Source organism: Agelaius tricolor, unplaced genomic scaffold (assembly GCF_023055355.1).
Source record: "Agelaius tricolor isolate 1412-34295 unplaced genomic scaffold, bAgeTri1.0.p SCAF_4, whole genome shotgun sequence".
Classification (NCBI taxonomy): Eukaryota; Metazoa; Chordata; class Aves; order Passeriformes; family Icteridae; genus Agelaius; species Agelaius tricolor.
In genome coordinates, this window is record NW_027269264.1 from 24,698,707 (window position 1) to 24,712,832 (window position 14,126).

Below are 14,126 nucleotides of genomic sequence, written 5' to 3' on the forward strand. Positions count from 1 at the left end.
GTTCATACAAGCTTTTTCCTTAGGAAAAATAAATCTGACTATAATAATTAAGTCTTAGTGGTAAATGGTGTTCAAGACACTTGGTCTTGTACTTGAAATGGATTTTTAGGTGCCACTTTAAAGGAAAGGAGCAGTCAGAGGTAAAATGCCTCTGTCCCTCAGATTTTTGTAATAAGGTAGTGTTTTCTGCTTATGTACCTCATTTAGCACAGTCACTTTTTTCCTAGCAAGTTTTGGGGAATCTGTTAGGGCGCTTCCTATTTCAAAATCACTCGTTCCTAGTTTCTGTTGTTGGTTGAGTTTGTTGGTCTACATTTGCAATTTCCATTTGTTTCTCTTTACCTTTTTCACTACAGGTTTGGGATTTTTCCCCCTCTTCTCCTCTCCTGAGCGATTTTAGTTTTTTTGTTTTTCTTACTTCCTTTTCTGCGGTTTACAGAACTCTTGCCACTTCTCTTTTCTCTGGTCAGCATGCCTTGTTAGGATGATTTCCTGTTGGCTTGGCTAAACCACATGTCACTGCAGCCCTGGGTACTCCTTCTGACAGTTCAATAAAACAAAAAGGGCTTAGCCCAGGGAGTGCTGTTTCAGAGTGCACAGAAATGCCATTTCTGTCAGTATGTTCTGTCAGTGGTGGCTCCCACAAAAAATGCAAGAAAAATGTAATAGCTGCAGTCTGCACATACACAATAGCACTGAGCTTTGCTCAGTCACTTCTGTTTCTCTTCAGGAAGGTTTCATTCACAAGACTAGAATTTTCCTTGTGTTAAAAGCCCATCTTTCAGTTTGGGAAGATACCCAAAGTACTTTCCAGGCAATTGTTCTGCAGCCTATTATCCAGGCTTTGTCAAAACTGGGAGCTGTTTCAGAGTCTTTGAAGAGCCAGGACACTTTGATAAGGTACTATTCAGCATGGGAAACAGCTGTGTAAAGCTGCAGGAAGAGCTTAATGAGAGAGGCAATGAAAAATATTTATGCTAATGAGGTTTTCTGGACCAGTTAAATGCTCAGGAAGAAGTTGATGTGATGTTTGTGACATCACAAATATGTAGCCTGAAATAACTGTTTCTAAAGCCTCTGCATTTCTATCTGATTTGTGTAATCTTTCCCTATTTTTGTATAAGTGGATTTCAATCTTCTGTGTGTGACCATTCAAAAAATATTGTGAAGGCTTTCTCCTCACGTTGAGGAGGAGCAAGAACACTCCTTTATCATTGACTGAGAAATTGCCAGTACATGTTACTGTAATCTCTGTGCTTAACTAGGACTATAATATTTACATTTTTCAAATGCTGCCAAGTCATCTTAGGAGAAGATGTGCCAATATTAAGGGAAATACTACTTCTGGGAGGTTCTTCCAGTTTCCAACTGAAGACCTTGGTCTGAAACAATCTCTTAGATTTGACCAGTCATCATAATGCTTTTTTTCAAAATCTTTCAAATCCCACTTTACGAACTATGGCTCCTCTGTTTTGTTTTTGGTTTTTTTTTTCCTGCTAGGAGAAACAAATTAACTTCTGTATCTTCAAGAGAACTGTGTTGCAGAACCATGTAAACAGAGATTGTTCTTGTTCTTCTTCCCTCTCCCCTTTTTGTTAACTGCATGTGGTGAATGAGATAGTGATAGCCAACTCTAGTTGGTGAGCAAGGACTTGTGATCCCCCTAACCCTTGAGGGGTTTGGTGCTAGTAAACAAGGAGAATGGCAAGGCAGAAGTAGAAAATTCCACTGTGTTTGTTTGCTTGGGGATTAGCCAAGCTTGCATGTCTTCAGAAAGCTGCAGTACTAATTGTACTATTGGGAACATAAGAGTGTTTATGTTCCTGGGTGTGTCTGATGGGCCTTGTCGTGTTTTCAGGATGATAAAGGATTTTAAGTGCCTATCTGTGGTGCTTTGCTAAAAAGAATAATTTTGGTAACAATTTTCTGTACAGTTAATTGCAATACATTCTTTTTGTAAACTACCAGGCAATTCTGAAAGGAGTATATGTCTGAGCAAGTTGTGATTCATCTGATAGTTTGAATTTTTTTTCCAGTCAGCTAGGTTCACAGAGCTAGAGGAGATGCTTTTGATGAAGTCAGCCTTCTGTGTTATAAACTGCATCATTCTACCAGCATACAGTGGAGAAACCTTCAGTGAGATGGTAGTGCCACAGACATGATTTTTCATACATAGCATGTCATACATGCAGCATTTGGAAGCATCTGAGTTGAACTCAGTTATATGCATGGTTTCTCAAGCTTAGCCTCCCTTTGTGCTCATATGTTACATAGACTTGAGTTCTGAGACTCAAGACAATGAGACTGCTATGCAATCAAACAGGAGAAGGCAGAGATGGCTTCTGTTCCAAGTTTTGTAACAATCTACTTTTTGTCACTGATTGGAGTTGACAGCTAGTGCCACTTTCTTCAGAGATCTACTATTCAGTACCATGGGGACTCAAAGTAGCTAAAACCTAAAAGAATTATAGCTAAAATAAAAATAATTAAACTGAGAAATTAAACTGAGAAAAAGATGGTATTATGGTATTATAATAATACGCACAGTATTGTTCTTGAAGTCTGAATCCTTTAAGGAAAATCTGGATATTATTTAAACATAATACCATAGTTAACCTTCCTCATGTTCTTCACTATATGATGAAGTGCTGTGTTATGTCTCCCCTTTCCCAATAATAAAGTTTTCAAATTTGAGATAGATTTCCTATCCATAAGTGGAGGTTTTATGCAGGCGAGAAAAATTTGCCTTCAAAATTCAGGTTGAGTTGTGCACAGATCTATCCTATTGCATGTGTGCAGTTTTTTAACAGTGCCACGTAGAACTATTGTCACAGATTTACTCGTGTAGTTTGTTTATGAATTTCAGAAGTTTTTTTGTTAAATACTGTTTTTTTCTCTGTTTCAGTGTGCAAGGACCCACCCTACAAAGTTGAAGAATCTGGATATGCTGGTTTCATTTTGCCAATTGAGGTTTACTTCAAAAACAAGGTATGGAATCTCATGTTTTTCATAAGAAAAAAAATCATGTTGAAGTGAGGGTTTTTTTTAAGTTTTGAACTTCAATTTGTAAACTTGGTTAAGAATTATATTTAAAACTATCTTTTTCAATGCTGTTTCTCAACCCAGTATTACTGTAACATGTAAAATTGCGTAATTGTATTTCACAGAGTCACAGAATGGGTCAGGTTGGAAGGGACCACATGGGGTCATCTGGTTCAACATCCCTGCTCAAGCAGGGTCATCCCAGAGCAGATGGCACAGGATTGTGTCCAGACAGTTCTTGAATATCCCTCATGAGGGAGACTCTATGACCTCTCTGGGCAATTTGTTCCAGTGCTTGATCACTGCACGTTACAGAATCTCTTCCTCATGTTCAGGTGGAACTTCCTGTGCATCAGTTTGTGCCTATTGACTCTTGTACTATTGCTTGGCATGACCAAGCAGAGCCTGGATCCATCATCTGACACCCTCCCTTTGGATACTTGTTAACAATGAGGTCCCTCACAGTCATCTCTTCTCAAGGCTGAGCAGACTCAATTCTCTCAGCCTTTCCATCTAAAAGAGGTTCCCTCATCATTTTTGTCACCCTGTGCTGGACTTTCTCCATGTGTCTTTTGTCCTGAGGTGCCCAGAACTGGACACAGCACTCCAGATGTGCCTCACCAGGGCTGAGTAGAGGGGCAGGATCACCTCCCCCAGCCTGCTGGCACTGCTCTTCCCAGTGCACCCCAGGACACCATTGCCCTTCCTGGCCACCAGGACACACTGCTGCTCATGGACAGCTTGCTGTCCACCAGGAACCCCGGGCCCTTCTCCTCAGAGCTGCTTCCCAGCAGATCAGACCCCAGCCTGTGCTGGTGCCTGGGGTTCTTCCTCCCCAGGTGCAGGACCCTGCATTTGCCTTTGTTGAATTTCAGGCAGTTCTTCTCTGCCCCTCTCTCCAGCCTCTGAAGGGCAGCACGGCCCTCTGGGGTATCGGCCTCTGCTCCCAGCTCTGTGTCATCAGTGAACTCTCTGAGGGGGCACCTGCCCCTTCATCCAAGGCACTGATGGGGAAGTTAAATAATATTGCATCCAATATAGACTACTGGTAGACAGTATTTAGTAGATAACTCTTTGAAATTAAAATTGCCTTATTGAAAAAGAGAAGTATAATATAATTATTGAGAAGAATTACTAGCCCTGCTAAAGAGTGGACAGACTTTAACTAACGCTTAAAGAGCCACTTAAACTTGAGGAAATTACACCAGTCTTGATTATGTTGATTATCCAATGAAGGAATTGTTCTATTTTAGTATTACATTGTACTATTTAGTACTACAAATCTTTATCATTGGTTCCGGTTTTGATCTTTCAAAACAGTCTTTTTTTAATCTTGCATCCTTTATCTGTTAAAAAACATTATTTTAGACTGCATGTGAGTATTTATATTCAACTCATTATATATACTCATTATATTCAACATTACCAGACTCAAGCCAAATCTAGTGCCATTCTGCAAAACTTATGCTATTGTGATACCTTACATCCTAAGTAGTTGCTGCACTTCTTGTGAGTCTCTCACATAGCAAATACAGAGGTTTTCTTTAATTGTACATAACGGGGTCTGCATTACTAATAACTAGTACAGATAAAAAGAACTGGATTTGTGTGAAATTAAAGAGCAAAATCTTGCCAAGTTTAATGCACACTACCTTAATATACAAAGTTATTCAGGTTCCCTTTATATGTCATGTGCCTTGGAGCTGTTATGGTACTTAACACGATTCAAAGATACCTGTGTTTGTTTTATATTATCAAGATTATAATGAAATTACTATTTTAATCAAGTCAAAATTATATCTTTACTATGTTGAATACTTTGTAAAAGACTAAAAGAGAAAGAAAATAGAAATGCATTTTGAAAGACTTTTTCTGAAACCTTGATCACCTAAAATTTCTTTTGGGGTTAGCTATGTGTGTCTTTAAGTGTGTATTGTTTTATCTTTCACAGAAAGCCCTGTTAAGGTGTGAGGTGTGGGTAATTCTGTTCAGGCACTTTGGAAGTTTTAGGTTTTGAATAGGTAATTCTGATATGTTCCCTGTATCAATCTGTAAGAGCAGGTCTTGATTTATCATGTTTGCTGTTGAAAATGAAACAAAACTGGCTCAGTGAGTTGATCAGACTTTTTTGTATGCCTTTTAGCCCTTTTACTATTAGGGAAACTGTTTTGATTCATTCAGAAAATATAACGAAAATCAGCCCAGTCTCTTCATCCCACAGACAAAGTAGAAGACAGTGAGTCAATCATTGAGCATCTCTACAGAAAAAGCTTCCTGCCAGAGAAAGCTTCCTGCCCAGTACTTCTCTTTTTGTTTTCCACTAGACTTGTGGCTGCTTTTTCTGACTGTGGAGACAAGAAGTCTCTGGTGTTCCCCAGCAGAAGTTGTGGCTTAGGCTGAGATCAAGAGGGCAGCAGTGATTACAACTTGCCTTACCCTCAAGCAACATGTGGAATTAGGAAGTTTGCAAACATCCCTCACCCCTTGTTGGTCTCATGTAATACAACGAGGAACAGTTGGACTGTGAGTCAGTCAGTCTGTCACACAGCTGCAGCAGCATGTGCTTCCCTGGGCTGGGTGCAATACAAAGGAAGAGTGGCACAAAAACTGAGCAGGCAAATTACTACTTTGTCCAGGCTCAGCTGCTCTTTCCCCCCTAAGCAGTTCACAGGTACTCCAATACAGAAAAGGAAGACATGGACAGAAGGAGGAAGGAGAGACATACCGTCATCATTTATTAAAGGTAGACAGCTGCTGAATTTCTGATTCAGAAAATACCCTCATGGATAGAGAAAGGAAGGGTACAGGAAAGTACCTGGGCCACAGAGGATCCTGTTCTAGGACTAAACAGAAATTGGTGGAAAATTTAATATATATATTTCGCCATTATAGAAAAATATTCCAAGCTTTAAAGAGTTATGGAAATTACAACCAAGCCCTCCTCCCAAATTCAGCAACAGCAGGCTATGGTTGTTAGTCATTGAAACAAAGTCCTTAAGAATGGTTTTAGGTCAAAGACTCCTACTCTGGAAAATGCAGTTCATATAGGATAAGGCTCATAAACTGCAGCACATTCTATCTCCCCCATTTTGAAATAATGGCAGTGCAGTGGTACTGATGGTCATTTGTGTAGTAAGTCTGCTTTTTATTCACTGGTTATGTTCACCTGACTTTCCAGAAAATTGTTTGAAGACTACTGTTCATGAATTATTACAACTTGGCTTTTATGGCAAAGCTGCTGGTACCAACATGTTGCCTATAGCAACATTGCTGTTTTCTAAGCAGATCAGGGAATAAATTGCTTCAATTTTTTTCTGCACAAAATCATGTTAATATTTCTAACAACAAGAAGTATCATCCATGTTTGCCTTTGAAAATGATGTCATTTATTTCTATGATGTCATTTATTTCTACGAACTCTCAGAACTGTGAAAAAAGTTCATCTGGGGAACTGCTTTCTTTTGTCTTCAGAAACAGATAGCTTCAGGTCTCCTTTTATTGTTTCTGCTCTAAGTCTAGAGATGGGACAGATTAGGGTGTCTCTTGGCTGAGTGTTTGAAACCTCTGAGTTAACTTTCAAAATAACTGAGATTTCTATGTTTTCTGTTCTTCCCATACTTGGAATCCTATCTCAAAATTCAGCATGGTTAATGTGAATTTCTAAAGCATCTGTCACTGAACAGAACATGTATTTTAATTTCATGCAGTGTTGGATATGTGCTAAGGTTTTGCTGTATCTCTTCGTTCCCTTCCCTCATGGTTTTTTCAAGTTGAATTTTTTTTTACTGAAAGTTTTTTCAAGTTGAATTTTTTTTTTATTCTTTCCTAAGGCTTGATTTGGTGATTTCCATTGCACATCAGGACCTTTGGAGGAAGGGCTGCTTGATAGTATCTTAAAAAAGCACTTAGTGCATATACAGCTTCTAGTAGGGACTGTGTAAGTGTGTAACACAAAATGGACTTAGTTTGTATTACAAGATAGAAGATACTGAAGTCTGTTTGATGCAGCCACTTTCCTTTCTCAGCTGAGGCTTTCCCAGGGCACTAGAGCACTGGTAATTTCTCCTGAGATAAATCTGCCTTTTGTGTTTTTTCTCTTTCTGTATTGGTACAGGGAACATTCAATTTCATTTTTTCACTGCCATGGCAGAGAATTTTAATTGCTTGAAAGTTCTGGTGAAACTTGAAATCTATCTGTCCCCACTTGTTCAAGACAATGAAGTTTCTTTAAGAAATGAGCAGACCCTGTAAGTAGGAGATCAAATGTAGTTGGTTGCAGCAGATTCATAATTCCCCCTTTCTATAACTTGCGAAGAAATCAGTTGTTTGGCTGCTGTGGAGAAATTTGTGTTCAAAACTTACTCCACTATGTTCAGTACTCTCTAGGGCTCAGAAATGTGATTGTGTTTTTGACTGAGTTACCTTGTGTCAGCTGAACCATGATACTTGCCTATGTACCTATCTGTAGCCTGGGCCAAACATGACTTAACAGTGTCAAGCAAGCCTTGTCAGGGTTTCATGAAATTCATTCATTTTACCTTGTGTTATCATGGGCTAATAGGAGCTTCTCTGATTTACTGTAGCTCAGCTGACATTTGGTAAATTATGTAATTTGGTAAGACCTTGTGTGTCTGAGAACACAGAGAATGATTTAAAATTATTTAATTTTAATTGACAGTCTTTATGTAGCCTTTGTTTTCAACTTAGTTAGTTTTGGTGCTAGATGTTTCTATCTGGTTATTTTCAACCCTCAGGAAGAACCTAAGAAAGTTCGATTTGACTATGACTTATTCCTGCACCTTGAAGGCCACCCACCTGTAAATCACCTCCGCTGTGAAAAGCTCACATTCAACAACCCGACAGAGGAATTCAGAAGAAAGCTGCTAAAGGCAGGAGGGGTGAGTCCTGCACCCATGTCAAAAGCCATCACAATAAAGATGTTGCTGCTTGTTGCTGGTGCATGATTAGTACAATGAGAAAGATTGACCTAACAGTGAAATTAAGTGAAGTGTTTTTGTGATTAATTTCATACACAAGCTTGGTACATGTCTTAAAGTGGAACGGGTAAACAAATGAGCATGTGCATTCCTTAAAAACATCATAGTGTGATGGAAGTAATAAGAAAATAAAACATCTTTCATTGAAAGAGGTTCTATAGTTCTATATTAAGCAAAATGAATTTAGTAGTTATAAGGTAGAACAAGTCAAAACTCTTAACTATAAACAAACATTCTTAAATCTATGTAACATGTTGCACAGTCTGAATCAGAAAAATGTACTGACTTCTTTATGTGTTGCCAGAATTAAGTGATGTGAAAAAGCCAAAAGGAAATTTGCCCATTTGGAAGGATGAGAGAGCCCAAAAGGCCAAACCTTTAGGTTTACGCTTTGTCTGTGAAACTGTTCTGTGTTTCACACAATGACAGCGTCATTCATTCTGTCAGGGACAATGGGAGGCTCAGCCATGAGGTCTGCTCAGGACTTGACCCCTCCTTGCTGGGTGTGAAACTCTCCCTGGGCTCAGCTCTGCTGCTATGGGCCCAAGCCTTTCATGTGTCAGGCTGGGCTGCTGCCTCTTGCCTCCTTCCACACACCACTGTGAAGAGCCTGTGTCTCCTCTGTTCCCTCTGATCAGTGCCACGCTGATGGGAGGGAATGGAGGAGCTCAAGCCCTCCTTGGATGCCCCTGAAGCCATCCCTCCTTCCACCTGAGCCAGCCCTAGGCCTGTAGCTGCTTCTCACTGCAGTGTCCAGCCCCATGGTCTCAGTTACCTCCTCTTACCTCCCACTATTTTGTTGGTGGTGTTTGTGTTAAGAGATCCAAACTGTGTGTAGATAGGATCTGACAAAAACCCAAGCAGAGGATATAGTTCTGAGCCTCCCCTGGCTCCCAGGGCTGTGACCACCTCACAGGAATTGGGACACTGATGGCCATTGTTGTTGCCCAGGCACCTTGTTGCTGCCTGGGCCCTGGCTCAGCTCATGGCCTGCCCAGGCTGTGTTACAGCTCGAGCCTCCTGGCTGCAGGGCTCTGCCTTGTTGGGGCAGTTATTGCTATTGGGCATTTGTCCTCATTCTATTTCATGAGGCTACTGTTAGCCTATTCTTCCAGACTGCCTGGGTCCCTTCTGCAAGCCCTGCTTGCTGTGAAGTTTCAGATGCTTCACTTCCCAGTTGACTGTTATTTGCAGACTGCATGAGTGTATTTTGCTTCCTTTACCAAGTCACTGATAGAGATGTTGAGAAAGCCTTCATGCTGCGAAATTTTAAGTGTAATGCCAGTGCCTATCTTTATTTTGAACCAGCCTGGTTCTGGGCTGGAGGTAAGAGGGAGCTAGTGTGAGAATCTTCAGTCTGCTGAAGAGAATCTTTGAAAACAAAGCAAAAACAAGTAGCATGTATAGTCTGAAAGACCCTGTTGGCCTCCTAAAGAACAGAACTGTTACAGCTATAGTTACATTTACATAGAAGCATGTGCAGTGTTTTCTGTTTGCATTTATAAGGTGCAAGAGTCTTTTTAATGTTTTTGCAAATAAAACATCGAGATTGCATTCTGGAAAACTTCATGAGCCATTGCTTTAATATTTGTTAACAACAGACTGGATAAGATTGATAAATTTTAAGCACAAGTGTAAGAAATTTAAGTAATGCCAGCAGAGAATTTGGAGTTGAGGAGTAATAGTTAAAAAGGTTAAAATAGGAAGCTTCCTTTTTATTGGTAGTTTTCTGAACCTTTTAATTTTAGGTTTCTTGAGTTAACAAAAGCAAGAACGTTGCCTAAGTGTCAACAACAAAATGTGGCATGTTTTGATCAAATTCTTTCCCTTAATATAGGGAATGACCAGTATGGTCATTCTTAAAATACATATCTTCATTGCTTTTTGTCTTCTGGATGCTTCAGACTGCATGGCTTTTTCTTTTTCTCCATCCCTCCAATTTCATTCTAAGAAATTAATACCTTCTCATTAAGTGATCAGTTTTCTGCATCCCTCTGCAGACTTTCTGACCTGGAAGTTTATCTGGTCAGCTTGACAGAAATAATGTAATAGCATTCTGTCTGTCTTGTCCCTAAAAGTTTCTCTGAAGGGCTTACATCTCCTGGTGTTGAAAAGCCCATTATGCTTTATGAAATACTGTAAACAATATTTTTGAATACTTTTGAAACTTTTTTGAATCCTGTAGAAACCCTGAAAAGCTGACTTTCCCTTCGAAGTGTGTGAGTTCAGTCTGTTGTCTGTTCTACAGAGAGCGTTAACTCATTTGTAATTTCCATGCTTTAGGCTGAGAAAAGCATTTACAGGGTAGTCAAGTATGAGATAGGTTTTGCACTTACAGATAAGTCCAGACAATTAATACTTCTAGCTTGTGGCTACATTCAAGAAAAAAATAACAGTAACAGGTTGCTGAATTTTGATAGGCAAGGAATCTGGCAAAATTAAGCTCATGTCCTTCAAAATGAATGAGATGCCATATTAATGTAAAACACTGAGTGGTAGCATTGAGTAAAATCCTTTAACATGGCGGACTTTTGCTTACATGCTTTTAAATAATGGTCTAAATTGCTTAATTTCTATGCACCTTGAAACCCAGATCTGATTCCTTTTTGTCCATTTTTACATGGGCTGACTGATGTGAACTACAAAACATGATTATTTCTTATTTGCATAAACATATGCATATTACAAATAGTAATATTTTAGAGGGAGAGGTGTAGGCTCACCTGGTACCTGCGTGCTGCTATATTCAGTGTAGTATTACCTCTGTGTTTGTCTTTTGCTGCAGATTCCTTGAATTATCTCTTGGATGCTCCTAACTCCCCCTTTCTGTTACACATGTACCTTGTGGCCTCCAAAATGTGAACTAGTCCAGCTTATTTGCTACAGCCACTGTTCTTCTGTCTTTCAGGCTAAGAAAGTTTTGTTACCCTTCTCCATCCTTCCGGTCCAGTAAGGTCTGACTGGCTATCCTGTAGCTCACTGAGAGAGTAAGAGTAACACTGGGATACCACAAGTGATTAAAAAGTCAGAACTCAACTGCAGTACAGCTTGGCCACTGTCGCACTTGAGTTAGGCGAGCAGGACATTTAGGGTAGCACTAATCGTGTAGATTAGTTCTGTGGAATATTTGCATCTTAGCATTTTATTTGATATCACCAGAATTGAAGCATAAATGTGCAGTCAGTCTTTATTATTGGGAGTTCGCCAACTTGCTGACTTCTTTTCCAAGAGGTAGTTACATTTTCAGGCCTTAGAAGAAAGATTTGATTTGGCTTCAGAGATTCTCTGATCAGGAACGTAAATAAAAACCTTTGGTTCCGTCTTAGGCTATATCAAATTGGCAAAGTTTTCCACCTTCAAAGATACAGTTTTTACAGTGAACTTCACTCAGCCCCTTGAAAAGATTTAGTTATGCTCAAATCCATCTCCACTATTCACCTGTTTTCAGTTGGCTTATTCTTGTAATTAAAAAAAGAAATAAAACATTTTCAAAATTACACTGGACAATTTCAATGGAACCATACATTGCTTAGGTTCTATACCTTTGTGTATATATATGTTCTGAATGACATTCCTTTTACAAAGGTTTGCTGTGCAAATGATGCCAGTGAGAATTTTCTGTACCATTTACTCAGTGTAGTGCCTCATCATCCGTAGCTACCAGGTATACATGTGTACCTATTTGGATTAGCAACCTGTTGCTTGAAATCCCCAAGGATACCCTGGATACAGGTGACTACTTTTAGTTGATCTGTGTCTTACCAAGCAAGTCATCAAGCTACTGGAAGTGGAAGAACTGTATGCATGCAGTCTCCTACACAGTTCATCCTCTAGGCACAGCATGTAATTATGCCTGAGCAGGTACAGTAGGATTAAAGTTCCGATCATGTAAACACCAATAAGTGTTGACCATTGTGTCGTTGTTCCTTTCTAGATTTTTCAGTCACCTTTTGTGATCAATTTCAGCCTTAAAATAGGAGAGACCCTGACGAAAAAGAGTTGGCACAGGGATTGCTGCATATGGATTTCAGAAGAAAACTGACCCTGGGGAATTTTAGTGATTGAGAAAAACCTTAAAATTTGAAGTAGATTTTGAGTGCTGAATCCCATGGAAAACACAAATAGAGTCTGATTCCATTTATGTATTTTATATTGTCAGTAGCATTGGTTCTATTGCTTTTTTGGCTCACATGTTTTTCAATTGCAAGAAAAAATTGAAAATTACACCTAGTCTGTTTAGTGAGCTAGTAAAAATAAATTAATTTTGAAGATGCTGAATGATAGCTGCCTAACATTGTAGAATTAAATTTTCCCACTGGAAGAAAATATTTGCTCAGGCATCACTTGTTTGAATAGGATGTTACAAATAACTTAATTTCAATTCTTGCAGGAAAAAGTAGTGAAAATATTTTCAGTCTACATTAAGATAGCAGTTTGATACTGACCTCTCTCTCATAGTTGCAAATGCATAAACAAAAATATTTGTATTGTTTTGCAAGTTTCATTGGAAGTTAAAAATTTCTGCCTTTTTGGCAGGAGACTCAAAATTAGTTGCTTAATCCAGGAGTATCTAGACAAAGTTTAATAGCTGGCTTTTCTTTCCTTAAAGGAAAAGACTTTTCTCTGCCCCTTAGAGAGCAGTTATCACTGTGGGCAAACATAGTAAAATTCGCTGCTTTATTACAAATGCAAAAGGCTGTTAATGGTTTGAGATTTCATGCTTAAAGGATGCAAGAAGTAGGTCACTTTTAGAGTAGAAATTAGTCTATTTAGCAACAGATGAGTCCTTTCTATCAAATTGTTGCTTTCTATAAAATTTGTTAGGAAATGTAAGTGCATGGCTTCTGTAATAAGACAATTCTTTTCTTAAAGACAGTTAATCTTTTAATGAGTGAGAGAGACAAAGACTTACTCTGAGAGGGATGCAATTTTTAGAGAAAATTATCAAGGTAAAAATGTAGGTTTTGCCAAAACCCACTGCATTCTGTTGTTTGAGGGTTTTTTGTATCTTTGTGGTTTTATGATTTAATGTTTGAGAAATGTCTTTTCAGTCAGTTGAGATGTCTGCATAGTGCCAGTTTTAAAACCTATGTTCATAATCCGTGTAATGAAGATGAAATTGTGGGGATTTCCCTCTTTTCTCCATCCTCCCTATTTCCTGGCAAATTCCACTGTATCAGTTGGAATAGTTGGCTTCTACCCAGAACCAGCCTCAGGTATAATGCTGCTCTAAGGAAGCGATTATCTTTAATCTTGTGCTTTTTATATTTAAATAATTGAATTTTCTTGAACTGCATATTACTTTACTTTCAAGCGAAGTAAAATTTAAAAAATTTTTAAAATATTTGTTTAATTATAAATTATAGTTGTTCAGGATGACTGTATTGTTTAGCTTATTATTTATATTTTGGAACTTCACCCTTAATGGGACTTGTATTACTGCTAGGTTTTTTCTTAGCAGTGTGTTATCCTCTGGAATTTCAAAATATAGGTCCGCATACCCATGTTGCACAGCTCATGCTGGGGTCCATACTGTTTTTTCATCATCATGAGTTTAGCTATTAGTGTTGCAGTGGTCATTTAAAATCATTACTACTTGCCCCCCATATTTCAGATGTACTCTTTAATGTTGAAAGAAGTGATGTGTAGGAACCTGTTCATCACTGTAAAATGATACAGGGTGTGGCAACTCAGAGCCAAAGAGGTCCAGTTGTCTGCTACTGATGCATGATGAGTATAATTCATGATGAATGCTGCAGAAATGTTGTAGTAAAGATTCATTTTTCCTAGAATTCTAACAGGTATCTTGTAGCTTTTACTGAAAATGCTTTTGGAATTTTTCTGCAGCATACTGTCGTAAAACTCGCTGCCTGTTCTGAATATGCTGTACAAAGGTGTTCTTTGATGAGCAGCTCAGTAAATGAATCTGCAACAGGTAGCTTGGTGTGGATCTGATTATTGCAGTTTTATTGATGGCCTCCTTTCATTCAGGAAAATGAAAAACTAGGAGACACACAACAGATTCTTGATAGTGGCTCATTCACCTGCAGGAGCTCTAATGTGGATGAATAAGGAAATTGTGTTGGT

The 14,126-nt window shown here is 38.7% G+C and overlaps 1 protein-coding gene across 1 annotated transcript in view; it reads left to right on the forward strand.

Annotated features, from left to right (window-relative positions):
• Positions 1 to 14,126, forward strand: part of MLLT3 (MLLT3 super elongation complex subunit) — a 118,512-nt gene that overhangs the window by 54,213 nt on the left and 50,173 nt on the right. The window contains exons 3-4 of the mRNA XM_071424929.1: positions 2,906 to 2,988; positions 7,797 to 7,940. Coding sequence (XP_071281030.1) covers positions 2,906 to 2,988; positions 7,797 to 7,940 — 227 coding nt within the window. The remainder of the gene's footprint in view (positions 1 to 2,905; positions 2,989 to 7,796; positions 7,941 to 14,126) is intronic.